The following is a 27,598-nucleotide window of genomic DNA, read 5'->3' as shown; positions in this document are numbered from 1 at the left end:
GTCGTGGAAAATATATGAAAATAATGGAGAGGCAAAAGGATTTCAAACTCCCATACAATTATTTCTTTCAACATTCAGTGCTAACAAAATTAAAGGAATCTGTATTGCGCACGTCAATTCCATTCACATCTTGTAAAACTTCACGAACAAACAAAAATATAAAAACATATTCGCCATGGTTGTGGGTGGCCAAGGGTAACTTTGAAAAGGATATACTGGTACATATTATTTTTCACCTTTACATCACTATACTGGCCAACAAAAATACATTTCTGTCATTGTAGCGGTCATTGTAGCAGTCTCATACACATATTTCATAGCTAAAACACATATACTTTAAAATTCAGTCAGTGATAGTACGTGTAAATGGTTGACGGGACATTTTTTTTTTCGATTAATTTCACAAACAACAATGTTTGTTTCGATTTTTAAAAACATGACTATTTTCTATGCGGCCAATGCATCGGACAATCATATCCAAGTCCATTGTTAGAGACGTATGGGAAGAATACGTCTATAGATAATAACACACATATCAAAATTAGCCCATAAAATTAGCGCAACTCATTGCAGATTGTCTCATACAGGCGGTCATTCAAATAGTGTCTGCGCAGGCAGAAAAAAAAACAAAAATTTTGAGATCAACAGATGCCGAGCTGTCGGTGTAGGGTCAACCACATCTGCAGGTTGGCTTTCACGTTGAGCAGGTCGAATTCCGTGCAGTGCGCCCCCTCTTGTTTCAGACAGTGCCCGTAATGCAGTAGGCCTTCGCAGAAGTCGTGCGCGTGCCTCTGTAACTTCTCGTGGAACGCCGCCGAGCAGGCTATCATAGTTGGCATGGTGCAGTTTCTTTCCCCGTTGCCAGCAGACTGCGCTACTTCGGGGTCATCTGTTAGTAATTTTCACAGTAAAAACAGAAAATGAATGAAGGAAACATTGCACTTTAATAGCAAATTCATCTTCATACATTTTACTTGCACGCAAGGTGAAAACCTATAAAGGCCGTGTCACACCTTTTCGGGCAAACCTTGCGTACGACTTGCGAAGAACAATTTTTACTACCCGGAGGTCCCCGCAGATGACCCGCACATGACAGTACCTAGCACGTATCTCATCCGTAGTCGCCCGGAGGTGCGCATGTAAATCTTTTTACCCGCAACTATGTTTAGGCCCTGTCACACCTTTCCGGGCAAGTCACGCGGGCTTGTTGAGTGTAGGGATTTTCCAGCATACCGGACATTCCTGAGGGCGGACAAGGATTTGAGCGAGTCAGCGTATGTATCTTACTTGCTGGACGCGTTCTACCTAAATTCTACTTGCGAGTATACTGTGTGACCTTTGTACCAGTCGCGTGGGGGCTGACAACTCAGTGAAGGAATGCCTCTGAAGGAATGGCTGTAATTCCACAGAATGTCATTATCTTGGCTGCATACGAGACTGCGAAGTACCTGCGCGGGAGTTGCCTGCGAGGTGCTGCCGCTAAGGGCCTCCTACTGGCGTTCTGCGTGGACCTCTCCGGGCATTTCCGCGACTCACCTGGAAAAAAAATTTTGGTCATGCTCAAAACTTGGCTGCGGTTAAATCGGACTTGCGTGCGCACCTCCGGGCAACTACAGGTGAGATACGCGCTATATGAGGTACTTGCAGGTGCGGACCAACTACGGAGAGCTCCGGGTAACAAATTCGTTTCCCCGCAAGTCAAGCCGCAAAACTTCCCCAGATCTGGTTTGACAAGACCTTGAGCATGCTCAAAACTTGTTCCGAGTGAGTCATGGGGATTCGCTCGCCGAGGTACACGCAGAATACCAGTATGAGACCCTTACCAGCAGCACCTCGCAGGCAACTCCAAAGCAAGTACATCTCAGTAAACCTGTAAGTTGTTGTTCATTTTTGTTGTTCATTTTTCCATCTGTGCAGATGGCTGGATAGCCCATATTCAGCTACACTAAGCTGGTCTTCCATGGGGTCCAGTTGGATGTGGGGTGGGACCACTTCACCGGGTTAGACACCCTGCTCTTTGCGATGAATGAATGAAGCGGGATCTTTTACGTGCATGAGCTGTGACACTCTCATACACAGGACCTCGATTTTATGTCCTATCCGAGGGAGTCGCTCGTAACAGAAAACGGATCGGTTTCAAAGCTCTCACGCAGGTCACACAGAATACACGCAAGTAGAAGGTAAGTAGTACGTGTCTAGTAGGTAAGAAACAGGTGCAAAACTCGCAAACATTCTTGTCCGCCCGCGGAAAATTTTCCTGCGTGCGGAAAATCCCTCCTTGCAACAAGCCCGGTTAGCTTGCCCGGAAAGGTGTGACACGGCCTTCATTAGGAAAGGGTGACAAAATGAATATACATAATCGTTTTAGGAAACCTCTATTCAATGACGGTGCTCGACCATTAATTTCAACGGCGATTTATCAGTGATGGCGGCAATTAAAAGGTGGTACAATTATTTAACGCATTGGGAAATCAGTGCTAATCATATCGTATATGGAGTACATTCAAATATTAGCTTTATCTTGTTTCATTGAGTCCCAATCCATATTGTAATACAGGCTAATTCCAGTCAAGCGAGCCTCGTTACTTTTACGACGAAACAGGGCTGATTCTTCTAGACCAGTGTTGGAAATGAAATTGTCCATACACTGATGCAGATTGTTCGGTGTTATATAAACCCATCGTTTATTAACTGAGAACTATATTTGTTATTACTTAGGTTTTGATTACTTTAGTTTTTTTTTCTTTATAACTTTTCGCTGAAGTTGTTTAGTTCTATAGAGGTGGGCCCCCAAGTAATAATTGCTTGTGATCGACATATCATTTTGTAATTATTTTAATATTTTCAAATGATGTCAAGTTCAGTTCCGCGCATTACATGTTCAGCATACCCCAGTATGGAGTCCCTTAGGCGTTCACTCTCACTGACCTCTCATTTTTCATCAGGAACGAGTTGCTGGTAAGTAGTGTCTTATTATGATGGCAATCTATCATTGATTATTAGTGTGTGACGGATGGAATCGACTCACCCCATTTTCAACGATATCATAGTGTCAGAATAAGAGTTTTGTTTTTGAAACTAAAATTTACTGTAAATGATTATGAGCGTCAGAGAATGGCAGGGAGGAGGACAGACAGAGAGACAGACAGATAGAAAGACAGACACAGAGGGAGGAGGGAGAGAGAGAAGACGAGAAATTCAGGTATAATAATTATATAAAACCTGTCTTATTTACACAGGGTGAAGTCATTACACAGAGGGTCCTGCCGTTGCCATTACCCAACCACTGCAATGTAAAAGGAACACAGTAGGCCCCGTCCGAGGATCTATGCGCGCTCTCCTTTAAAGTGATGGTATAGTTTTGGTTGGGATGGGGTTTCAGGTTTCCAACTTTTTGTGAGATAATGAGAAACCAATTATTTAATACTAAAGAGCATACAATTCTATGAGGAATTGAAAGTTTCTTTCATGAAAATTGGTTTTGAATTGGCTCAGATATCCAAAAACAAAAAGGTCCTAATAAAAGGTGGGACCTACCTTTCATAAGGACCACTTTGTTTTACTTTGGGTTTTGATACAATGTATCTCAGCCATTTCAAACCGATTTTCATCAAACAAACTTTGAATTCCTCATAGAATTGTATGCTCTTAACACGTGGTTTCCAATTTTCTCACAAAATGTTTAAATCTGAATTCCCCATCTCAACCAAAACTATACCATCCTTTTAGATATGCGTCGATAGAGTCTTATCCATGATAAGGTGCACCAACAGATGTACACCAATGCAGGTATAGTACACGCGTTCATGATGGTACATGCATGATTTACCTTCGGTATCAGCCCTTTTCGGTCTGTACTCCACCAAGAAATCGTCATCGGCGTCGTGTTCCTGGTCTGACGAAATGAATTCCGACAGGTCGGCGGGAACTTCCACCGGTGTGGCGATGTTGGCCGCGACGTTGTCCCCGTCACCAGCATCTGCCCCTTCGTCGTCAGGGCTGGGGAGGGAGAGGACGGGCATGGGATCGAGGTCGGGGCAGAAGTGGACGGTGCGGTAGGTGATAACGAGATCGAGCACGGCCTGTGAGTAGGCCGTCATGTCACATGACACCTGCTCGTGTTTGATGCAGTCATAGTATGTCTGCAGGGAGGAACAATACATGGCTCGATTTGATTAAATGTCTTTTTTTTTCCTTCCAAGCACACTAACAAATGGCAATTATCATGTCAAAGTATTCAAAATGATACAACGTGATATGAATATTAAAACAAAATATGCTTATTCTCATGATAATGTTATCACTATTGTGTAGAATACTAAAATAATGTTATGGTACTGAATACAAAGAACTCAAATCATACACTACATCACAATAATGACAGAAAAAATATGGAAAACCACTGTCATAGGTTGATTTTGACCTCGATATCGGCCTCATTATGGATTTAGGAAAAAGAAAACATGCTAAATGAACGAATGGGACATATATTATCAGAGTGTATATACGTCAAAAAAATAAGATGAAACAAATGAAACAAACCACACATTACCAAGGATTGTGTTATCATAACCATCACGCCATCTCATTCCTGGGACAACTTCCACGACTTTTTTTTTAAATTTGTTATTTTTCTTTCACTTTTGATTCTGACGAACGTTGAACTCTCTTGTTTGTTTGCTAAATTCTTTGAGTAAACTTGATCATGGCGTATTATCAATTTTTCACTCTAAGATATTGCACTGTACCTGGAATGCTTGGCACAGCCGGCTTTGTTGACCTCCCTCTGCACTTCCGGTCGGCTCGGCAGCTCGTATCAGGTAGACGAACTCGTCGTCGCACCGCTGGACGGATTCTAGCTCGCATTCTGGGTGCACAATATGAAATAAGTCACAGGTAATTTCAGGTATAGGGAGGGGCTACCTCCCTGATTCAGGTACATAGCTGCTCTAGTATTCAAGGAACAATGTACCTTTAGCTTATACATACAAGTCTAGTTAAATCACTTCTTTTGAGTAGTATTTATAATACTTAAAGATATAAGATACCACTCTTCTAAGTGCAGGTCGCTTCTCTTCTGAATAAATCAAAACAACCCTACCAATATCGATGTTGTGGTCTTATCTGATGGCCACGTCTCTTAGTGTAGGCACTGTAGGTTGTACAAGGGAAGTAGAAAGGCTCTTCCCACCTCCGTGGTTGTGCCAGGGGCCCTGACAATATCATTACTACCCCATGTGACAGGTAGGCATGTATTGACCTGGACCCCATTTAATTTGTAAAGATAGCAATTCTTCAGAGAATGACAACTTCCCGTAGCATCAGCCAATCAGGAAGCTGGATTCTTATCGTTACCATGACACTTTTTTCCTTATTCTTTATGAAATGGGGCGCAGGACCTCCTGCTTACGAGTTCAGAGCCTTTGCTCACTTTGCCTCATCACTTTGATTACACATTCACACACACACACACACACACACACACACACGCACACACAGTATACTGACACACACACACACACACACACACACACACATACACACTATAATCGTCATAATCATGAATACTTCCTCCCCTTCACAATGTCCCTTCCGTTCTGCAGTGAATCACCCACCTGGGGCAGCAACCCAGAGGAACCCGTGTCTGACGAACTCGTCTTGGGACAGGCTGAAGTCCCCGTCGATGTCGAACTCTCCGAACAGGATGTCGAGTTCCTCTTCCGTCATGTTCCCGTTGCGCATGACGTATTCCCGCCGTGTCACGAGGCCGTCACCGTTGAGATCCGTCTGCTTAAAGACCCGCCTCCGCGCCGCCCGATTGTTCGTGTACTCTCGTTTCACCCTGCGAAATGAAATGAAAGGTCAAGTTCACCATTATTATCGTTGTTGCCGTTGACAAGTGATGTCCCACAGGACGGTACGCCCGCCGCAACGATTGTGGGGAGAAGGGGGCAGGTTACTTGCCCCCTTGGAGGTTTCAACGTGAGTTCCTTTTTTTATGGGACAAATACTCCAAGGAAAACAGAAGTGTGAAAATGGTTATCTGTTATCTTATATCTCATCTTATCTTATCTTATCTTATCTTAGCTTATCTTGTCTTGTCTTACATAATCAACAATAATTGCCCACGGTGGTGGTATCCTGCATTCAGTAATCTCTGTTATTTACTGGGATGCATGTTTATGTATATGACTGTATACTGCTCAATACAATTGCTTATGTTTATTTATTTTTGTAATTTTATATTATCATTTTAAATCATTGCACTTGTTATTCTTTGTTTTTGTGCCTTTGAAATTTGTACACTGAAGTTTGGGATAGTCTCATTGTTTCAAAATTATATCATGACTGCGCGCAATTACCACGAATTTATATTTAGACGATTAACTTGATGGAATTCTAACTACACTTGTACCTGTTTCGTTTGTTTAATTTCCTATTTTGTAATAGTTGTTTTTTTCCTACAAAAATACATAATACATGACGTGATACCTTAAAATCACTTACACTTGAACTAACATTATCGTGAATCCAATTTAATATCATGGGGGAAATGGGTGAAAAATACAAGATCATGCGCCATCATAAGCACTTTCTTGATTCCGATGGCGGCCTCGGGAAAACAAAGAGTGTGGGCTTTGAGTGAATATGTGAAATAATGCAAAAGGATGAGGGAAAACACGTGAAAAGAGAAGAGAAAAATAAATATAGAGAGAGTGTAAGCGGGATTGGTTCGAGTGCATCTTAGTACCAACGTGTCAATTTATCATGGAAACAATTGAATTACGACACGTGTCAGTCAGCTGTTGGTGGTTGGTATCCCTTAGTGAACCTAATGTCAGGACGCTCATGTTTATCTTCAGCTTTACACGATGTAACCATGGTAAGTGATACATGGGTTGTCATGCAACCCGGAGGTATGTGTTATATTTATCCTTTACAGGCCCACATTATTCATGACCATGGGAACCGCGTGCGCTGCAGAAAGGAATATCACCGTTCAATATAGTAGTGTTGTTATCCATTCTGAAACTCATTTTATAGCCAAGTGCATGATTTGTGTCCGTTGTGGCGCCATCGTGCATGCATGGGGCGCGAAGGGTATGATGGCGTGGAATTTTAGTCTCCTCCTTTGTACGCAGCCGTCTGCAACAATCTGATAAATTTAAGTACAATCATATACGACTGGCAAGCTGCACTCGTGCAGAGAGCGCATAAAAACACATTGTAACGATTCAGGTCATTAAATAGTGTTGATGCTAGTTTCACATCACATACACACATTCTGCCTTTGTTGTCAAGCCATTTGAGGATGAAAATGACGATGATTAATTAGGCGCGAGTTTCAATTTTCACACCAGCAAACACTCATAAATGAAAACACCTCGTTTTACCAATAGAAAGGCTGCACTATTAGGAAGTACTGACCGAAAAACGTCAATTAGCTTTCAAAAAAAGAATGTATGAGTAAGGGACATGAAAAGTAATGGATAACTACTGTAGAGTTCAAGAAAGCTGAAATCAATTCCATGTGCACCATTGCTGTCGGACAGTGTAATTTTAAGCAGGAAAAGACAAATGGTGACATGAATTCTGCAGAACATAGGCCTAATTATGGATCCATAAATATGATTTTTATCTACGCCTCCTTCACTTTCGAATGACTTTACGTAAGGATGCCTTTCTGAGGTAGAAAGGTCGAAAATCTAATAGGCATGCATACTGCGTTCTGAAAGAAGATTTGATCACCACGATTTTACACTGTACGGATTTTTTTTCTTACACTGATGATTTGAATTAAATCTAAAGCATATTCGCCGGTGTTTTTTCCCTTCTTCTTCTTTCTTTTTACCGTCTCACGTTCTGGAAATGTGGAAATATTCATTTCCACAAACGAGGAGCTGCAAGATTATTCATGTGTGTTCAACCTCATGGTAAGACAATTCAGCAGAAGGTGCACATTATTCTATATTGTAACCAAACAAAATGTGGTCGGCGCATTGCAGAGTGACGGAGCCTAGGGAAGTCACATTATAACAAAGACGCATTGACTTAAGTCATCATTTCCCTTCGAAATTGCAGTGATGGGGTCTTAACACAAGACGTCTTCTCCTTTCTGGCAAAGATTTGGAGGCAATCAAACCATTTCCTGGGTATTGCCAAAGGCTGGATTATACAAATGTTATTTCTCTCTTAACAATGTTTGAAGAGACGAACAGGTGAAAACCCTGAAAACTGTTCGCTTCATCCCCCCGAATGGTCGTAAAGGGGGATTTTATCTTGTACGCCCTGGATGTCGTGCAATTAGCCATCATTAAAGTGCCGCGAAATTGGCGCGAAAGGCGTGATGGAATATCATTACTCAGTCGTGTCGCGGCTGTCATTGTCAAGGAGATAATACAGCGAGTTTGCCATGTATTCACTTCTGTACACAGTCCATGCATTTCATTTCTGTATGGGCGTTCAGTTTGTGTGTTTAATTAATGTGTCTCATCTCAAACACATACACGCATACAATCACATAATGTACCCACACACATACACATAGGCCTACTAGTACGTGATATACGCATTCACGACTAAACATGGAACTCATTTCTTGTATTAAAGGGGAATTCCAGTGCGATTAGGAGTCTGAAAAGAAGGAGTAAAATTTTCCTAGAAAAACAAGGAATATTTGATCAGAATCGGATGAAAAATAAGGAAATTATGACATTTTGAAGCTTCGCTATTTTTTCAGGAAACAGTTCTTGAACAGTCATTATGAAAATGCAAAAAGTGAAGTGATGACGTCGTTGACGTCATTCCTTCACGACTTGCCACAAAGGTTTAAAATTTTTAATTTTCCAGTTTTTCATTCAAACGAAATTTTACGCCCCAGTTTCAAATCTTGATATATCTGACTGATCATCATTTTGAAGTTATTCAAGCAGGAATAACATCATGTTTTACCCTTTGATAACTGTCATAATCAGCTAATCATTTGTAATATTCATATCGAACTTTTCTGCAGAAATTAGTAAAACTTATTTCGTAATTTTCCGTAATTTTCCTAATTTCTATCCGATTTTTTCACCTTTATACTCGTAAGATTTTACTCTTTCTTATCAGAGTAATCTATAACTGGACTGGAATTCCTCTCTAATAGTTTAAATACGTGATGGCCCCATACATATTCCCATTTTGAATAAATTATTATTTTCAATGGCGTCAAAATCTGCATGCTATATAGCATCGCTTGACTGAGATCTTGTTCTTCAGGATAATAGCTAAATACATAAGCCAATATGTATTATCCATTATAAGGACCAGCCAATTCAAAACCTTGAAGTCATCGAACTTTGCTGAAGGGAAATGGAAATGAAAAAAAAAAAAATATATATATATATATATTGACACTGACTGATCGAATTCAAACGCCAGTTTCAGGTTACTTTTAATTCAAACTAATTTAACACATCTCATGCTCAACGTTGGACATGAAACAAAAGCAAATAATTTTTGCAAAGTTTTCTGTGATCGTTTCCTTAAAACCTCAAACGGCAACGTCTGGGTATTGTCTCCTCAAAATGTTTTCAAGAAAAGACTGAAGTATAAAGAGAAGATTGCGTCATTTCAAACAAAGATGTTTCTTGATTCTCAAAGCAAACGGAGCTACATAAACAACATATTTCAGGTGTAGTTTGATGTCACAAGGTGTTTACTACGATTTTGTGTATAAAGAATCAATTGGAGAAACTTTTGACGTCGAGAATGCTACTTGGCGGCGCACTATCGAATGCAACCGATGACAATGACAACAATTTTGTACCCGAGAAACTCAAAGAAAAACGATCGTCTCATTTGACGAGAATTAATTTTAGACAAGGTGACTCATGATATGGTATAGGATTTCATACCAGCAAGAGATAAACCTAGACACAACACACAATTGTTTGTTTAAAAACATTCCCAATTCTTTTCTGAAATGGGGTTGTCAACAGCATTGGTATTTAGGGTCGTCTTATTTTATTTTATTCATTTTTTTTTCGTAAGTGTCAGTGCCAATGTTTCAGGTGCAAAAGCAGGGAACATGGTTTATTTGTTAGTGAATCAAACAATGACAAACATCCTTGAAGAACCACAAAATAAAAATGTAAAAATTTGTAGAGTTTCTTGGGAAGGCAAAGAGAATCCCATTTCCCTTTGAGGCATATTGAGTCAGCACGAACACATTCTTCATTTATTTTCGGACAAGGGCGAGATACATGGTGCGCTTGGAGTGGGTAATTCGTGTGGGGCACCGTGGATATAACGAACCCCTCCCATAACCCCCCCCCCCCCCCGCACACACACACACACACACACACACACACACACACACACACACAAACATACACATTCCGACGCACAAATTGTCAACGATAAATGTTTACCAAAATTCAACGCGACATGGCTTGAATTGTTCGGCAACATCTTCAGTGCTTGACGCATTTTATCACTTTCGGATCATCGGTAACAGCACCCTATTTTTATTGGTGGGTCCCGCCTTTTATTAGCATCACTCTGTTTGGGGATATCTCAGCCATTTCAACACCGATTTTCATCAAATAGATTTTTAATTCCCCTCAGAATTGTAGCTCCTTAATATTTCATGTAAGAGATTTCTAATAATCTCACAAAAAAGTTAAAAGCTGAATCCCCATCTCAATCAAAACCATACCATCCCTTTACGTTTGGTTTATTATTTACTTGTGATAAATGTATATGGGGTTTATTTCACTACCATTTTTTTTAAATCAGTTTTCTTTCTTGTGATTTTTCCCCCGGTATCTGGCAACATTGACCGGAATTTCGGCAAGGTCAGTCGTCCGACAGTCAGCTGATGTAAGTAATGGTTGTGATACGTAATCCCTTGCTATCCCTTGAGCTTATAGTGAAGAGTTCTCTGGCACGCGTAGCTAATTAGGGGAGGAAGGAAGACGTTGTATCCTTATAGCAACGAGCAAATTGAGGTTTTCAGTGGTCGAAATTGAGTGAGTGACATGTGTCTTTCTGTCAGAATTAGCATGTAATCAGGTTCACTCTCTGATCCTCCCCCCCCCCCCCCCCCCCCCCCACCCCAAGCGTCTCCCTGGATGCTCCGCGTTGGCTTGTGATTATTGATTCATCAAGCAGCTGCGCGCGACACTCTATCAATTACGCCATCATTCGCCGCAACGACAGACAAGAAGACGCGCCGGAACGCGCTGCGGCCACGATTACTTTTCGTTACCTCGAGCGGTGTATACGTAGTATGAGAGAGGATATTGATCACAGCCGTAGCTATACGAATACTTTCCACACGCTTAAAGAATAAAGTATTATTTCGGAAAACATTTCCTTTAAGTAATAACATGTCACTAAAGTTACTCATTCATTTCAAAGTGGGTTACTAAACTATCAGATGAGATCTTCGTTTGCGGGGAAATCACTCAAAAACTTGCAGAACCTCGTTATACAGGAAATTCTAAAGTGCATGTCGTCAGGTCGGGTGCTGTTCGTTATTCCGAAGGTTCGTTATTCCGAAGGTTCGTTATTCTGAAGGTTCGTTAATACGAAACACACAAATTTCCTATACCTAGAGATTCGTTAATCCGAAAATGAAAAAGGGTTCTTTAATCCGAACATTTGTGGCGTTATTCCGAAGGTTCGTTATTCCGAGGGGTTGGTTAATCCGAAAGTGAAATAGGGTTCGCTATTCCGAAGGCTCGTTAATCCGAAAATGAAATAGGGTTCGTTATTCAGAAGGTTCGTTGATCCGAAGTGATATAGGGTCCGTAACGAACCTTCGGCACAACAAGCTTTGCTTCATTTTCGGATTAACGAACCTTTTGAATAACGAACCTTATTTCATTTTCGGATTAATGAAGCTTTGGAATAACAAACCCTATTTCATTTTCGGAATAACGAACCTTCGGAATAGCGAATCGTCGGAATAACGAACCTTCGGAATAACGAACCTTCGGACTAAAGAACCTTCGGAATAACGAAACTTCGGAATAACGAGCTGTAACCGTCAGGTCACCTTGAGGAAAAGAATAACGCCCAACAAGTAAACTGGTTGAGCTCAAATGATTTAATATCACTGGAGATATCATTATTCTTACATACTTCTTACGAGATCGCTGTCTGTAGAACGTTTTTGTCTGTTCTGTTCTTTTCTATTACGTTAGCTTTGCCTCATTTTGTCTCGTCTCATAGTCAACTCTCCATTGTATTGTTACGCCTACTCCAGTCTCATTTCATGTTTATTTGTTTGTATATCTGTCTGCTTTTGTTGATCTATCTTTCTAGTGGGCTTCCAGACTATTACTTTTTTTCTCAACTGATGTTTTTCCTCTGAGGGGCCCACAATCTACAAGCTTTGTCTTTTTAGTGGGTCCCTCCATTTTTCGAATTTTGCATACTGTATAATTACTTCTAGTCACTTGAGTTATATGATAGTGTATAATTATTATAAGGTGGTACAATCATTGTATATACATTCTTTCATGTTATACTTTACGCACCTTAATTTCTGTTATCAAAAAAGTGATGTTCATATCTTTTTTGTCGAAAAATGAAATAAAACATTGAATTGAACTGAATTCGTTGTCAGAATTGTCTGCGGGTTCGTAGAGAAACAATGGTAAACTCAGGAGGGAAAACTTACTGATTTCCTGTCCTTGTATCTTTTTTTATAGACGATCGTGAACGTTGATTGGCTGCTCAACTTTTCCAGTATTATCCCGTTCTGTGAATCGACCACTTGAGACACATCTGTCTGCTTTCAAGATGGAAGTAATTTACGGCTGATTGACTATTCTGGTGAATTTTCATAATAAATCATTACAAAATCTTTCTTTTGTTCTAATTATTTATCTTTATTTTTTGGTTAATCCTCGAAAGAGTTTAGTAAAGTTTGGTATAAACAGGGAAGTGAGACGTAACCTCCCTGGTCTACACCAGGGGTATGACACCTCCTCTCTACACGCAATGAATCTCGCGAAGAATTGGGGGGGGGGGGTAGACACACTGACTAATGTTAGTTTGATTGACGCAGCAGAGTGGAATGATGTCTCAAAGAGGAAGAAAGATCTCATTAACATGATAAGCCGATGATGGACTGATTATGTGCCGTGGACAGTCGGTGCGCTGTTACTCCAACCCTCACTCCACGTAGAAAAAAAAATACAAACAACAGAACAAAGTAGAAGAAAACAAGAGACAATCCATGAAATATACAGCTGACTGAGAATGAACAATGAATGATATAACGAGGCAACTATAAGAAAAATGAAGAAAATAACGAGGCAACTATAAGAAAAAAAGAAAAGAAAAAAGGGGGTGGGGGAGACAAAAAGAAAACACGGATCAACCTGGTAAGAAGCTGTCACCTCCCTGTGTGAATGCACTTCTGTCTGTTCGCACTCTGTGAGGAACATGGGTCTCCGGAATGGGGAATTGGATTGACAAGTCGGAAATAGCTACATCCAGGAACGGAATTATCCGAGTTTCATCACTGCATACGTTCGTCACGAAGGGAACGATGGGTCTGTGCGAATGAAATCATGGCACTCACCAACTCCATCGTCTTCAACGATTGGCTTAGATTCTTGGTTCTATGGATCTTGCTTCGTCTTGGTTAGATTTATTTTATTACAATAAAACAACAGCAACCATAACATCCAAGATCAATAATTTTCGGGATCTTGCATCAACGCAAATTGGCAGAATGAAGATAGCCGCCAATTTTACGATCATGATCACCAGTCAGTGCCAGCAGGTACAAAAATTTCCGCTCTTGACGTAAGTTGAAAACATTTGATAAAGTACGCTCAACCGTCTTGATACAACGCTTACATCATAACTGCGGCTAACCCATAAAAACTTTCATGACAAAACGAATCTAAAGAACTTGCCAGATACGAGATACAGGAGAGAGTATTGGATTTAATGCGTTTTGTTTGATTACAAAATCTTTACATTTTGAAAAGTAAAACGAAGATATCTACCGCACCAGAGAGATGTCTGTCCTTCTTGCCAATTCTTATCTAAAATTTCACAATAATAATAATGATAACGATAATAATAATAATAATAATAATAGTAATAATGATAATAATGATAATAATGATAATAATAATAATAATAATAATAATAATAATAATAATGATAGTAATAGTAATAATAGTAATAGTAATAATAACAATAATAATAATAATAATAATAATAATAATAATGATAATCCATTGTTTGTAACATGGTTCCCCTTTCTATATGCTTCAGAAGCGAGTCACACATTCACGCTGTTTCATTCTCAAATTTCTAGTTTGGTGCCAAAGTCATACACGTCTCTTTCACCGGGTGCACGTCACGACACCACGAATCATATACAGCCTACGAATCATACAGCCCATGAGTCATACAGCCCACGAGTTATACAACCCACGGGTCATACAGCCCATGAATTCGACACTAAGCTAACAAGGCCCACGAGACCGACACATAAAGCCCCATGTCGTATAATGTCGAACTCGTGGGCTGTTTTTACCTTAAAGTGTCGAACTCATGGGCCTTATTTGCCTATATAGTATCGAACTCATGGGTTGTATGTCTCATGGATTTTTTTCTTTCAATGTCGAACTCGTGAATGACTCGTGGGCGTCGGTCTCGTGGGATGTCCCCCTTTCTCTCCCGCCTCCATGTAAAGGAATATCGGACAGCAAACAATCGTAAACCACGAACTCTGTTTGGGCAGTGAAATAACACACATGACCACTTTTATCTATTCTCCTGATTTTCAAATTTCTTTGATTTCTTGGCGCGATGGACTTCAAAAGGAAGCGCAGTGCTTGTATGTTTTGTTGAGGCGTGAGAATAATTCCATTTTCCACTCGATGTCGATGTAGGACGGAATATCTCAGAACTTCTTGAATCTCGCAGGGTCTAATATTTCCAGAAATATCAGGGTGGCGATTGATGTGCTCAACAACAGCCACCTACAGTCAACACAAAATTCCTGAGCAAAGCTACCCGCCTATCTAGATATCCTCGCTTGGGGACCACCGTGTTGAAAAGCTCAGTCAAAATAAATAGCCATCTTCACGAGAAACTGCGCACGCCATAAAAATAATAGTAAGTGTAAGGGTGTTCTTAAACCAGTGCTGCTCGTGTGTTCGATCGATCTTGGCATTCTCAAAAGTAAAATGGCACTCCAATTTCACGTTACAATTGCCTTTAAATAATCAAGCAAACAGAGTGGTCAAAGTTTCATTAATATTGCTCATCTCAACTTTATATATATTTGTCATATAGTTTGTAAAATGACCCAAAGTCGATCTATGATTAAGTTAAACATGACGGTGTCATGGCCAATTCACAGATATACATTTCTGTGGGTTTCATTATCTTTTGACCACGGAGATAATGTAGACGAGCCTTGAAGCTCCATGAACTGACAACGGATGACCTCAATGTCTCCACTTCCTCTAACCTTGAGACGGGCCTGGTCGCGGAGCACCTGACAATCAGTGTTCATATTTGCGAGAAGCGCCGCCCTGTCTCCATTGCCGTGACGTCATCAATCACGTGGTAAAAGCAGTTATACGTGTCCCTGATTCCTTCGCAGTGTCTCCGCGCACATCCAATTAGACTCATTGGCTTGTAATGTTCCAAGCAAACATTATTATACCATGGGGATTTCCCGAGGACGGAAATGGTTGTTAAACAGGCCGTCGACATCTTGACTAATCACGTGACGCGTGCCTGTGCCATTCCCTGTCATATTCCATCTCTTCCCTCCATCTCTCTCTCTCTCTCTGTTTATATCTTTCTCTCTCCTTCTCTCCCTCTCTGTCCATCTCTCTCTTTGTCTCTTTATCTCTCTTTTCCTTTGCTTTTTTCTTTTTCTTAAGTCTGGATTCCTTGATCATTATTTCAGGCAATAATCCTCCCTTGCGGTCAAGGTATAATGCATTGCTGGATTACGTGGTGACCCAACAAAGGAAATCTGAGGCACTTCGATGTGTTGTGCTCGCGACAGTCCGGCTTGATTTTGACCTCTATATAGTTGGATTATGATCTGACGTAGGGTGCAGGATGTGCGCTGGCAACGTAGACCTCGGTTCCTTAAAGACAGCACCAACATTTCATTGCCAACATGAGTTAGATGACAGTTTTGTATCAAAGCTTCAAGCTCATCTCAGTGATTATAGAAATTTTCTACTCGTAATCATAACATTAATAGCGCCCTCGGGAAAGTTTGAATAAGTGATGAGAACAGCTAAAGGGAAAGTCTGCACTCTGAACATTCAATCCATGTTGCCAATGATGTATTTAGGAGATAATGTGACCCCTTACATCTGAATGTGACTAATACATGTAGAAGTAATCGAGAATGACAGATAGGAATCGGAAGGAGTACCAAAAAACGTGTTTTTTTTTCTTTTTTTTAAATAGCTTTAGATGTGACGCATACCAATTCTATGCCAAATATCATCAATAGACAAGTTTTGGGAAGATATTCTTAAATGAGAGCTGATGTGTTTCCGTTCCAGTCACGGTCACATTCTCTTTAGCATTCCACGTGGAGTCAGACAGACTAGACTGCTTTTAATGTGCTTCTTGTTTCACAGACTGCAGATGCATGGGGGACACTCCGTCATAGTCATGGCCATAGTCATGTTTTTTCTTCTTTACAATGAAGAAGAAACCGCAACTGAGTGTGATCCTCTGTGGATGTGCGTGTGTGTTTGTATGTCTGTATGTGTATGTTTGTGTATGTCTGTGTGTCATCAATCATAGAGACAGAATGAGGTATGTTCTCTCTTCCGTACGCAGTTGTTTGGGACAAGACATATAGTGACAAGTTTATTTTCTTGAAGTTTTCAAAGATGACGCACATTGGCGATGGACATCAATGTTGCCTGTTGGTGGTCTGGAAGCGGAGAATAGAATAATAACGGGGTCAGCTGCAGACTGAAACCACGGAGGTGAGACGTCTCACCTCCATGCTGAAACGAAGGAGGTGATAGTGGTTCCAGCGGTCAGCGTGAAGAATGTGTTACTTCTCGTTTCTGAGAAAAAGTCTGGACATAAGCCAGAACGTCTTGTGTTCAGAAGCTGACCACATCATTAACTCTCTCAGAAGCGGTAAATTAAATACAATGTCATTGGCATTATATACGGAATACATGTAAAAGGCAATAACATCAGTCAAAACAGCGCTCGCCATTTTGTCCGCGTTAAAGGATCCCTAAACCCTTTCGGGACCGCCAAAACCCACTGACTCTGTCTGTGTACAAACAAGTTGCCATTAATTGTAAATGACAGAAACAATCGTTTATCTCTTTGTATGTTTTTGTTTCTGCATCGTCTCTTTTTTCCCTTTTTCTCTTCTAGGAATAGCTACGGTAAGCAGAGTAAAAATGACCCGGTAGAAGTTGCATTTTCCCGGTCAATTTTTTAGCTGGTATGACCTCAAATCCATTGCATGTATCATACATCCTCGGTGAACAAATCCCGAATATGATGATGATAATGATGATCCACAGCATTGGAGATGTGTAATGGACATCTGGAGAGTAAGGCCAGATGAACGAAGGCCAGGGCGAGGCTGACGACGCTCGATTACGGAAGACAGGTATCATGGGGCCAGACCATGAATGGCCTTAAAAGTGAGCAGTAAGATCTTGAAATAAATTCTGTTCTTGATGGGAAGCCAATGCAGCTAAGCCACGACAGGGGTGATGTGGTCATACTTCCTCAGCCCAGACATGTTTAATATAGGTCTATTCAAATCAATCCCATGTCCTGTGCAGGTTAAACGCCTATAATGTTTATTGTTGCAAACATTAAATCGCTATCATGTCATTTTATCAATTTAGAAATAACAAGAACTGACGTGAGTAACACTACCATCTCGCTACAAAAAAAGAAAAGAAAAAAGAAACATACAATTTATGCAAGAAGGTCCGAAAGAGTCACAGTAAATTTCCCCCTTGCTGAGTGAGACAATGTATTATGCTGTCACACCCCATCCCGACCCCAAACGCATCAAATTCTATTGAATTCGCGTTCATGCTTAGATAGAAGGGGCAATCGTGTACAATCCTGCATGTTGACACTTTTCACACCCGAACATATTTCATATACGGTGTGATGGTATGCATTGTATTTGTAGCAGGTTATTTTGTCTAGTGGAGGGAAGTATCTTATTTTCATCCAGGTTAACACGTGTGGAAGTTGAGTCCCATGACTGCCGAGATAATCATATGTTGTCACCCGAGGCTGAAAAAGCCGTCACATATTTGAGAACATAGATCAAGTTGCGACCCATGATTGAAAACGTACAAAGCTATAGTGTACATACCCAACTCACTTACATCAAGCCCCAATTCGTCAACCGAACTTGATAGCAAGAGAACACGAATGCCGTGTAAGATAGCATTGTCACCTCTTGGGCTGTTGTCTGCCACTCTAAAATTTCACTTGTGTCTGAGAAGGATAAATGAAATAAAGCGGGGTATACTAACAACATGATATCATTCAGAAGACCCACATAAACACGATAAGGAGCTGCACACCAACTGCTTGTCATGTTCTCTGCCAAATATTTCACAATAAAGAAAGAGAGAAAGAGGAAAAGATGAGTAGAGACAAGACAGCGACAGAGAAAATCAACAGCAACCAAAAGAAAAACAAGGTTGTGATGGGTACATCTCTCTTATCAATTGGAATAGGTCGTCTATGATCAAACCATGAGGCCCATTACATTTACAACCAGGCCCATGCATGTATAGATGAACACTGATCATGTCAACCATAGCAAACTGTACAATGTACTTACTAAATGAAGTATTCGAGGTTATAGCGTGTTGCTAATTGCCTCAGCGCAAATTACAGACAGTTTACAATGAACCCCAATACCATTTTTTTTTACTTTAAAGTGTTATCAAGGCTATTCTTTTTATTTGCGTTAATTTGTATGAAACCCATAAAGCCTGTCGACAGTTTTTAGGCAATCGATCTTGTTTTTTCTGTTCAAGAAGCAGATAGCCTGCTAGCATTAATGCTGACGACGCATTGTGGAAACTCTGCAGAGTAGGCCCTATATGGAAAAATATACAAGAAATCATATCTTTACACGTTTCTGGAATGACTACAGTGATGGAGAGAAAGAAATGAAAAAAGCGTCACAGCATCCTGTTCAGTATCCATTCTATGTAGCAGAAAGAAATCAACTAAAGTAAAGTGAAGCTATTATGGATTTGGCGCGGTGGCCTCTTTGGGTAACTAAAAACAAAATGGTCTGAAAAAACTTTCAAGTAATAACTATATCATATGCGATGTACACCAAAGGAGGTTATCTAATGGAAATTGGGCTTATACTAATGAGGCATCTCGCAATCTGTCTTGATAATTCGAATTACAATGGAGATCAAGCTTCTATGGGTAACGAGGATTTCTAACGAGAAAATAAGATCTACCCGGTTTTCAGTGACAAGAGAGGGGGCAGAACTTCTCCGTTTTTCTATCCCTTGAAGAAAAAGAAATGTGAGAGATACAAAGAAATAGGAAAGTGTAATGGGAAGAGTAAAACATGTTGAAATGAAAAGCAGCCTCATGCGGAGGCAGTGCGATGTCTGCTGATATCAGGCTTGTTTCATGTATTAAGAATTTTGAACTCATTATAAAGACATAAAAATCTCAAGAGAGGAGAAAACATCTACAGTTCCTACATCCACCACCGATTGTCATAAGTATATTCATTCTACACAAGACTGTGAAATCGCCTGCCGGGACCTGTAGTAACTTATAATACACCGTCGACCCAACATCATTCCGAGGAGCTGCTCTTTGTACAAATCCTCAGAACAACGCGGCCTTCTGTTAAATCCACCATGGTGTAGTAGGATCCATGCTGTTTTTACTCGCACAAGAGCACTTACTAACATTTTACTGCAGATGATATCGTGAGACTGATGTATATGCACCAAATGGTACCTCCTTATGGCACACCATAGGGCTACATGCTCCATGGGCGCATCATCCCAGCATGGCTTCGTATGTGAGCTGCATCAAAGGATTATTGCATCAAATATCAAGTATATAAAGAGAGAAAGAGGGGGAAGTGGGGGGGGGGGATCGAGGGTGAGCTGAGAGTGAAACGGTTTCCTCACATCATCCATCTTTCATCCATCCTCAATAGAAGATGATAGAGAGAAGGGAAGATAAAAAGAAGGAAAATAAGAGGAAGAGATCGACGTTCTTCTCACCTGGAGGACATCGAGTCTCCGTGAAGGAAGGTTGTCTCGTCTTCGTCGGCGGTGGTCACATCTCCTTCTAGGATCGTCTGCGACTCTGCCAGGAACCCGGCGATCACCGCAGCCAAGATCGCCCACTGGCAGACGGAGGATGGCCGAACTACCCTCAGCACGCTCATTTCAAAGCAGACGAAAATAACCTCCGTGTAGATACAAACCTTCTGCGGTATTTCTATTAAGAGAATTTAAAAATCCAATGGAAGATTCTTATTGATATTATGTCAGTAAACGTACGACAGCATGCAGAGAAATCTCCATGCAAGAAGAGTGCATGTTTAATACCGTCAACAGCAATGCTGTTCCCAACTCACTGTTTCACAAAACATAAATCTGATATATAATCGCAAAAGCCACATTTTCCACAATTTTCTCTGCTTGGAGCTCGATTATGATTACCATTAGTGCAGGCAGGATACACTGACGTGTTCTATATTTCTTTGTTACTATCTTGTTCCGGCTTCCTGAGGCTGACTTATCCAATTTGAGATGATGGCATCGTTTTAATGAGATTTTGATTACCTGCGACTAGATGCTCAATATTGCTCCAAATTTTTTCATCGTTCATCACGCAAAGCCCGCTAGCAACCGCCGCAGCGCTGCGGAGGAAATGACAACGGTGAAGGGCAGGCCCGTAGAAGGAAGGGGACCGCTTACCACAATATTGATGGAATCCTGCACTGCAGCGGTTATTGGCAACATCAGGTTGTCGCGAAACATTTACAACATGCGGCTGTGACGAACACGCGCAGTGACAATACTCATCGTTTCTGCCCCTCCCACCACCACCCCCCCCCCCCTTCCTCTGCATGCCATTACGCCTTTCCCGCAGGTCTCATATCAGGGAAAGCGGATGACATACAAAGGTAAAGTATGGAACTATGTGTAAAGCCATGATACGTGATTGAATCGCTGTCATTTCGAGTTTCCAAACAATAGTGGCAGGGGGAAAGCTTCATTTTCAATTTTACAATTACATGAACCGCAACATCACGTGTCACGTGGGTAGGCAAGGATGGGATACGAAAATAGTGCACGTTCAGACGAAGCCAATTACGACAAAACCAACACTGATAATGAGTTTCTTCTCTTTGTGTGTGCAAAGCGAAATATTCTCGCCCTTGACTGCCATAGCAACGGGCTTTTGTCATTGAGCACACTAGATATTTACCACTCAGCTCCGGTCTTGTTGGATTGTACGCATTGATCTGCATTTTATAATACGCCTCTTTGGACACTTCCCTTTACCTAGGCCAGCACTTAATCATGTGCCCCATGTCTATCTCTCAAGTCTCTCAATTATCATATTACTACAGTGCACTCCCGTTATAGTCCTCAGAACTGTCGAAACTTCGTTTCGGCCGAACAATTAAATTTAAAGAAATAAAGATTGTAATTTTGGGACCTGAATTTTCATTCTGTTGTAACGAGAATTTCGTTATAACTGTGATTGTTATAACCGGAGTGCACATCAGTACACCCTCCACAATGACAATGTTTTCGGTGCGTATTTTTGATGAATGAATGTAATCATCATTTTCGCACCATACCGTTCTCGAGTTCTTACCATGAAGCATCAACTGAAAGACAAGTTGCTAAATAGACTCAACACGACTTTGTATCATCGCTTTGGAAACAAACCACTTAATATGCAGACTTGTGATGCAATTATGACGTCATCACCCCACTTACGTGCGATTCTGACAGACATCGCTGATTGGCGACAACAGGTGACAAATTCCACTACTTTCTTATTTTCTGTCCGACTTTTGTCGAAGCTTGTCACCGCTGAAGCTCACAAAACTTTACTCCTTCTACTAATAAGGTCATGCACCTTCAACATGGGCTGATGGAATGTCCCGTAAATGATAAAAAGTAGGCACATGACTCTGAAAGTATGAACAAAAATCACACATTGACTGTCGCAGAACAAAAAGGACCTTGACCTCCACTTTGTCCACAAAAGCTGCGGTAAAGTATTAGCGCATAATATTATCATACATGCAAGCTACTTGGCTAACAGAAGAGTATGAACAGTATCTCTTGCCATTGGAAACCTCAAATGTAAAAAATTCTTTCGTAAAATAAGCATACTATTACGGAGGAAACAAAAGAATCCCATAAACTTGAGACACTATATTTTACTCGTCTTTTTTGTCCATACCAGGCATTTTTTTTTCATCACATATCTTCATATACAACATACAATTTGTGCCATAGAGAAAATGAGTACACCGAAAGCTTGTCATTACGCGACACCCAGATTAATTTGAGCACGTATAGAATTACAACAGGATCAATGAATTCAATCCAGTACACGAAATAATTTCGGTAGTCCAGTTTCCTTCTTCTTGCACATTATACAAACTGGTAGTTAGGTCTACTCTCTTTATCTGTCCTATACTTACATTTCCAAACATCAGACTCTCCGGTCGTTCTGTTTCTGTATGACATGACTGTTACTGCTTTCTTGTACGAACACTGTATTGATTCATGATCATGATCTTGACGGCTCAATAGAACAACCCAACTGCCCCGTCGTGTTTTATTGCGATATGAGACAAATTTGGACAAAGGTCTGTTGTTTTGTTTCTGTTATTTTCTAGTTTTTATGTGTGTATTTCTTGTCCTAATTGGGATTCGTTACTCCATGCCTGAGCGTTGTGGTCCCGACACCTTACAGTATACTAGTAGTCTGTATCCCCTTCTCAGCTTCGACTTAGTACAATCAATCCTGTCTTTAACGGCCACCAAAGGGAGACAAAAAGGTGGCTGTTATAGACAGGTGGCCGCTATAGACAGGGCCTTTTCGATGGCATTTTCTCTCATAGGGATTTTTCATTACTGATCTCATACGGCAGGTGGCCGCTAAGACAGGTTTAACTGTATTTCCTCTTTAGTATATTGTTGTATTTAACAAACCAGTGGTTAGACGTAGCTACTTGAAGACCCGGGAACTTTTTACAGAGACATTTAGCATGGAGCTCTCCATGCATTTAGTTTATACTGTCGATGGTCATGTGTTTCTTGTAAGCTTCTGTTTACACTATTCAATACGTGAATGTCAGTCCGAGACCCCCATCCGGCTTTCAGTCATCTGATTCTATCACGACATAGTCAAACAACACAAGCAAATGTCATGACGTTTGTGGGGGTGGGCAAAGATAACGCAAACATAATATACACACAATTTCACACATACACCCATAGTTGCAAAGGATAAAGCATACAAGGAAAGAAAACTAATATAACGATTCATTTATTGACTAATGAGACTGAGAGTCAAACATCTCATATACTCTAGAGACCCGCCAGGTAAAAGAAGAAGGCAGTGGCGGTAACGGGGGAGGGAGTTGGCGTGACGCAGCAACAGCGTTCGTGAAGACATTTGATTTGGTAATCCATCACCAAATCTCATCGGTCCCAGTTGTCAAATGCCTTGTCTGACCTCCTCTTTCTTCTCTGCGTGCAACCAGTTGTGCGGCCAACTCTCTGCTAACTCGGCGGCAAAAAAGGCTCAGAAAGAGCTGTGCAGAGTTTTGAGGGTTATGGATCAGGGCTGATGTTGGGTGGGACACACCTTTATGATCTGTGCTTGAGATGGAGGTCGGTCAAATTCATGACGAAGACATGACAGTACAGTATATTCAATTTTATGAGGGAAGTACTTTGAAAATAATTTCTTGTCAAGAAAATCCTATAGCTCAATGGAATATTACTTTTTTTAACAAAAAGAATTCCACAGTCACAGAGGAGAATATGGATATGCCATGATATATATCTCAAAATCGCTAGACGGAAAGATAGCCTCTTTGGATCAAAATAACACCAATTTTTTTATTGGACTTCCATTGGATGTTCATATTGCGTCGAATGAATGTTCCTGTTATATTATCCAGCCCTTCCCCGTCATCATTAAATACTTTGATTTATAACAAAGTTCTAACGACACTCACGACATCCAGAATCAAGAAGGAAAAAAAATGCTATAGACCTGCAAATATGCATTCATTCATCTCCTTACAGAATATTCGATGCAACCCAAGGGTAAGAATCAAGAAGAAAAATACAGAAAGAGGGAGTGAGGGAGAAAGAATTAAAGAGAGAGAAAAAAAATGGTACTCTTGGGCATAAACCATGCAAAACAGTACAATACAAAACAAAAAGCAATGCACACTAGAGAAAAAAAAGTGAGGGTTTTCCGTGTTTGAACCTGGTCTATACCTGGGTAAAAGCCGCTTGTTCTTTGATTTGTTTTTCACCCTCGTCTACCACTGCTCTGTTCCACCCGTACCTCTCGGCATAAAATACCCCAAGCCAGACCTCGCCGCTCCATTCTTTCTTTAATTGGCTTTCGTCCTGACTATTTGCACGCGTTATTATGACAAGTATTTAAACACGCTATGCAAAGAAACGAGATACTCCAAACGGCGAAGCCGGGTTCTTGTCCTAAAACCGATAACTTAAATCTCGTGTCGAGAACTGATTTAGGCCATTCCACTTGGCACAGGTAGTGTGTCAAGTGCTTTTGCGGGGGTTTTCTCTTTTCTTTTTCATTTCCACCTTTTTGAGTTTTCTCGAGTATTTTTTTAAACCTTGCACATTGCTGGAATTCTCCTGCACAATGCACTCGCAGTGATTGATGTTTCACGAACGTGCTCAAAAAAATCATGTTGCCTTTGTTATTTCCGAAATCAACGTCTTTGACATACCGAGGCAGGAAAGCCGTAAAACACCTATTGCCCTATATGATTGTAATCGCTGAAACAGTTCTCATCAAAAACAGAATTAAAGAAACGAAAACACATAAACTGCGAAGATTAGTTAAAAGCGTGCAAAGTGCCTTACATGACGTTTCTTTTCTTAATTAGTGATGTCTACATGACTGGAGGATGATAATTTTATATTATGAAATGTTGAAAACTTTTTGGTTTCGTCTAGGGCGCGATGAAATCATACATTATGGCTACTTCGCAAATCTATGAGCGAAGTCTCTGACGAATAATAGTATCAATAATGAAATAGGCTAGAATTTTAACTTACCTGCGTAATTCAACTTCGTGAGGACGAGAGGTCTTCCCTCCCGTCTACAAGCGAGAGAAGCAGACGTTCGGATTCTTTGGAATCTTACTCAAGGCGCAGTATTTCACACTCTACGGCGCCAAATTGCACTTGTCAAGAATGGCGACCAGCACAGTTTCATATAATGATTGAGTCTGCTCAAATCCGTTCCCAAGAATTCGCTGCAAAGACAGAGTTAAAGGGAGAAAGAGAGGTATAGATAAAGAAGAGAGGTGGGAGAGGGAGAGAGAGAGAGAAAGAAAGACAGATAAAAAGAAGCTATTGTCTGCTCTTCTTGAAAGCTTGAAAATGAGGTCTCGGTTTTTAAGTCCCGCTTTGATGTCAGTGACTTCAAGACTTTCACAGGGCAAACCAGCTCCGCTCCTCTACATCACGCGAAGCTGCTGAACTCTCCTCGGTACATTTCTACGTCTTCAGTTGAATCCTTACGACATTCAAGGCGATTGTCTCCTATTTTTTTCCTTCATCGGCAGATGTACAAGCAACGATTTGTCGTCCTTCCCGGGACTCGTTCGGTGTTGGAGTGCTCGTCTGGAAGTGGAAATAGCATCGTGGGGCTCTGTCAAACACATTCGGGACGCTGCCGACAGCATACTATACACATGACTTCGCACCGCGCACTACATCGCATCGCGGCGTGCTCTTTTTACACATCGCATGTGACGACTGCTCGATCCCAATCGCGTGATAAACAACTGACGATGGGCCAAGGGGGTGTCGTGCGGTCAACATCTGCCCGAGTGTATGAAAAGACGTCTACAGGACAGACAGAAATTGGCCTAAATAGAGATAGGGGTGTTTTCCAGAGCGGGACAGCAAGCGATGGTGATGTCTCATGCATCCCTCTTCCCACTTTCGTCAGCCTGTGATTAATCGAGCTTTAAACGGGCTAAAATTTACACGACACGAAGTCATTTCTTAACATGGCGTTCCAACTCAGTCAGCACCCACCCAGAGAAGGACGGGTGTGAGACCGTTTGCGGCGGTCGCCAAGTTGAGTTTGGCAGGACCATCCTCATAGTCATAGATCGATCTGCAGTGCTGTACTGATATCGAGGTGTTGTAACTCATAGCTCCACACTATTTTTTTTTTTTTTTTTTTTTGGTGACCCATTCGAGCCACTAAAATCTTTACATCTGAAATTTTTCTGGCCCACCAAAAAAAGATATGCAGTGGCCAAAAATGAAAGCAAAATTATTTTTTTTTGTCTGTTCATGGACCTACTACATATGGACATTCATCATTTCCGTAATTAATCAATGCCTCTGTCTATATGTCAAAAGTGTCACAAAAGTATTTTGGGCATTCTTCCCTGCTTTGATGGTATGCACTCCGTCGCTGGCAAGCCGGGGCAAAACACAACGCAGCTTTGAAAAATCTCTAAAAGTAAATTAAATGCGCAGAAGATAACAACTGTCTTAAATCAAGAAAAATGCATGTGCAGTTTTGGTATGTATTGGTATATCACCGCTCAGATATGTTCATTAGCGAAATGCAGGTACTTTTTTAGCTAATTGATCATTTTGTTATCTCATTTTCCACCTTTCCCGCATATTTTTCCAGAGTAAAAAGAGTTAACAAGGGAAGAGGATATGTCTGTCTCACTATCAGGCAAGTCATATGTGTGAGCGCCAACGAGCGAATCGGTAATTTCCAATCCAATGAAACGAGATCAGTCATGTTCTGAGGTTTGCTGCTTCTCATCATTGGCGTTTATTCAAAGACGTTTCAGTCTGAAAAGGCGCATCAGCCAAATAAGACCATGGGAAACAATTCTTTTGCCAGTGACGATGCATGATTATGCAATCATCATTTTTGAGACACCTGTATGTGCTCATTGAGATGCGCATAGTGAGGTGGCGGCGGATCTCGTATATACTTCAAAGTGGTAGGTTTATATGGTCTGTTTCAGGGTTAACTTGTACTTATGGTTTGTGGAACAAATTTTTTTTTTTCGTTTGAAATTTATACTCGGGTTAATTCTTCATTGCCTTGAACATATTTACATATAATCATACTTCAGCTGATTTATATGTGCCTATTCACACGTTGGTCATTTTAAGCATGGAATACATGAAGAAGCAGAATATATTAAAAGAGCCGATATAGGCAATAACAGTTTTGGTACACCATGTACATGAAGAATTTAAAACTGGATTTCACCAGTACACCCTATTCAGGATACGACATT

General features: G+C 40.8%; 2 protein-coding genes across 2 annotated transcripts; both read right to left on the bottom strand.

Annotated features, from left to right (window-relative positions):
• On the bottom strand, window positions 1-4,960 carry LOC139715969 (uncharacterized). The gene is made up of 3 exons (XM_071627517.1): window positions 4,749-4,960; window positions 3,830-4,142; window positions 1-889 (listed from the first exon to the last, which is right to left on the bottom strand). Exons 2-3 carry the CDS (start codon window positions 4,098-4,100, stop codon window positions 642-644), a joined length of 519 nt encoding a protein of 172 aa, XP_071483618.1. The 5' UTR covers window positions 4,101-4,142; window positions 4,749-4,960; the 3' UTR covers window positions 1-641.
• LOC139715974 (uncharacterized) lies at window positions 4,725-26,341 on the bottom strand. The gene is made up of 4 exons (XM_071627526.1): window positions 25,368-26,341; window positions 20,280-20,499; window positions 5,616-5,842; window positions 4,725-4,867 (listed from the first exon to the last, which is right to left on the bottom strand). Exons 2-4 carry the CDS (start codon window positions 20,444-20,446, stop codon window positions 4,725-4,727), a joined length of 537 nt encoding a protein of 178 aa, XP_071483627.1. The 5' UTR covers window positions 20,447-20,499; window positions 25,368-26,341.
• Window positions 26,342-27,598: the final 1,257 nt, after the last annotated feature.

Source organism: Diadema antillarum, unplaced genomic scaffold, assembly GCF_040938485.1.
Source record: "Diadema antillarum isolate AM-2024a unplaced genomic scaffold, OU_Dant_1.0 scf00000058, whole genome shotgun sequence".
Lineage (NCBI taxonomy): Eukaryota > Metazoa > Echinodermata > Echinoidea > Diadematoida > Diadematidae > Diadema > Diadema antillarum.
This window is presented reverse-complemented; position numbering and strand designations above follow the sequence as displayed.

Bases quoted from the DNA above. Each gene is read 5' to 3' on its own strand.
- LOC139715969 (XM_071627517.1), bottom strand. From the start codon at position 4,100: ATGACGGCCTACTCACAGGCCGTGCTCGATCTCGTTATCACCTACCGC. The intron at 890-3,829 runs GTAAATCATGCA...AATTACTAACAG, and splicing joins GAAAAGGGCTGATACCGAAG to ATGACCCCGAAGTAGCGCAG.
- LOC139715974 (XM_071627526.1), bottom strand. From the start codon at position 20,446: ATGAGCGTGCTGAGGGTAGTTCGGCCATCCTCCGTCTGCCAGTGGGCG. The intron at 5,843-20,279 runs GTGAGAAGAACG...TTCATTTCGCAG, and splicing joins GGAGACTCGATGTCCTCCAG to GGTGAAACGAGAGTACACGA. The intron at 4,868-5,615 runs GTGGGTGATTCA...TTGTGCACCCAG, and splicing joins CCTCTGGGTTGCTGCCCCAG to AATGCGAGCTAGAATCCGTC.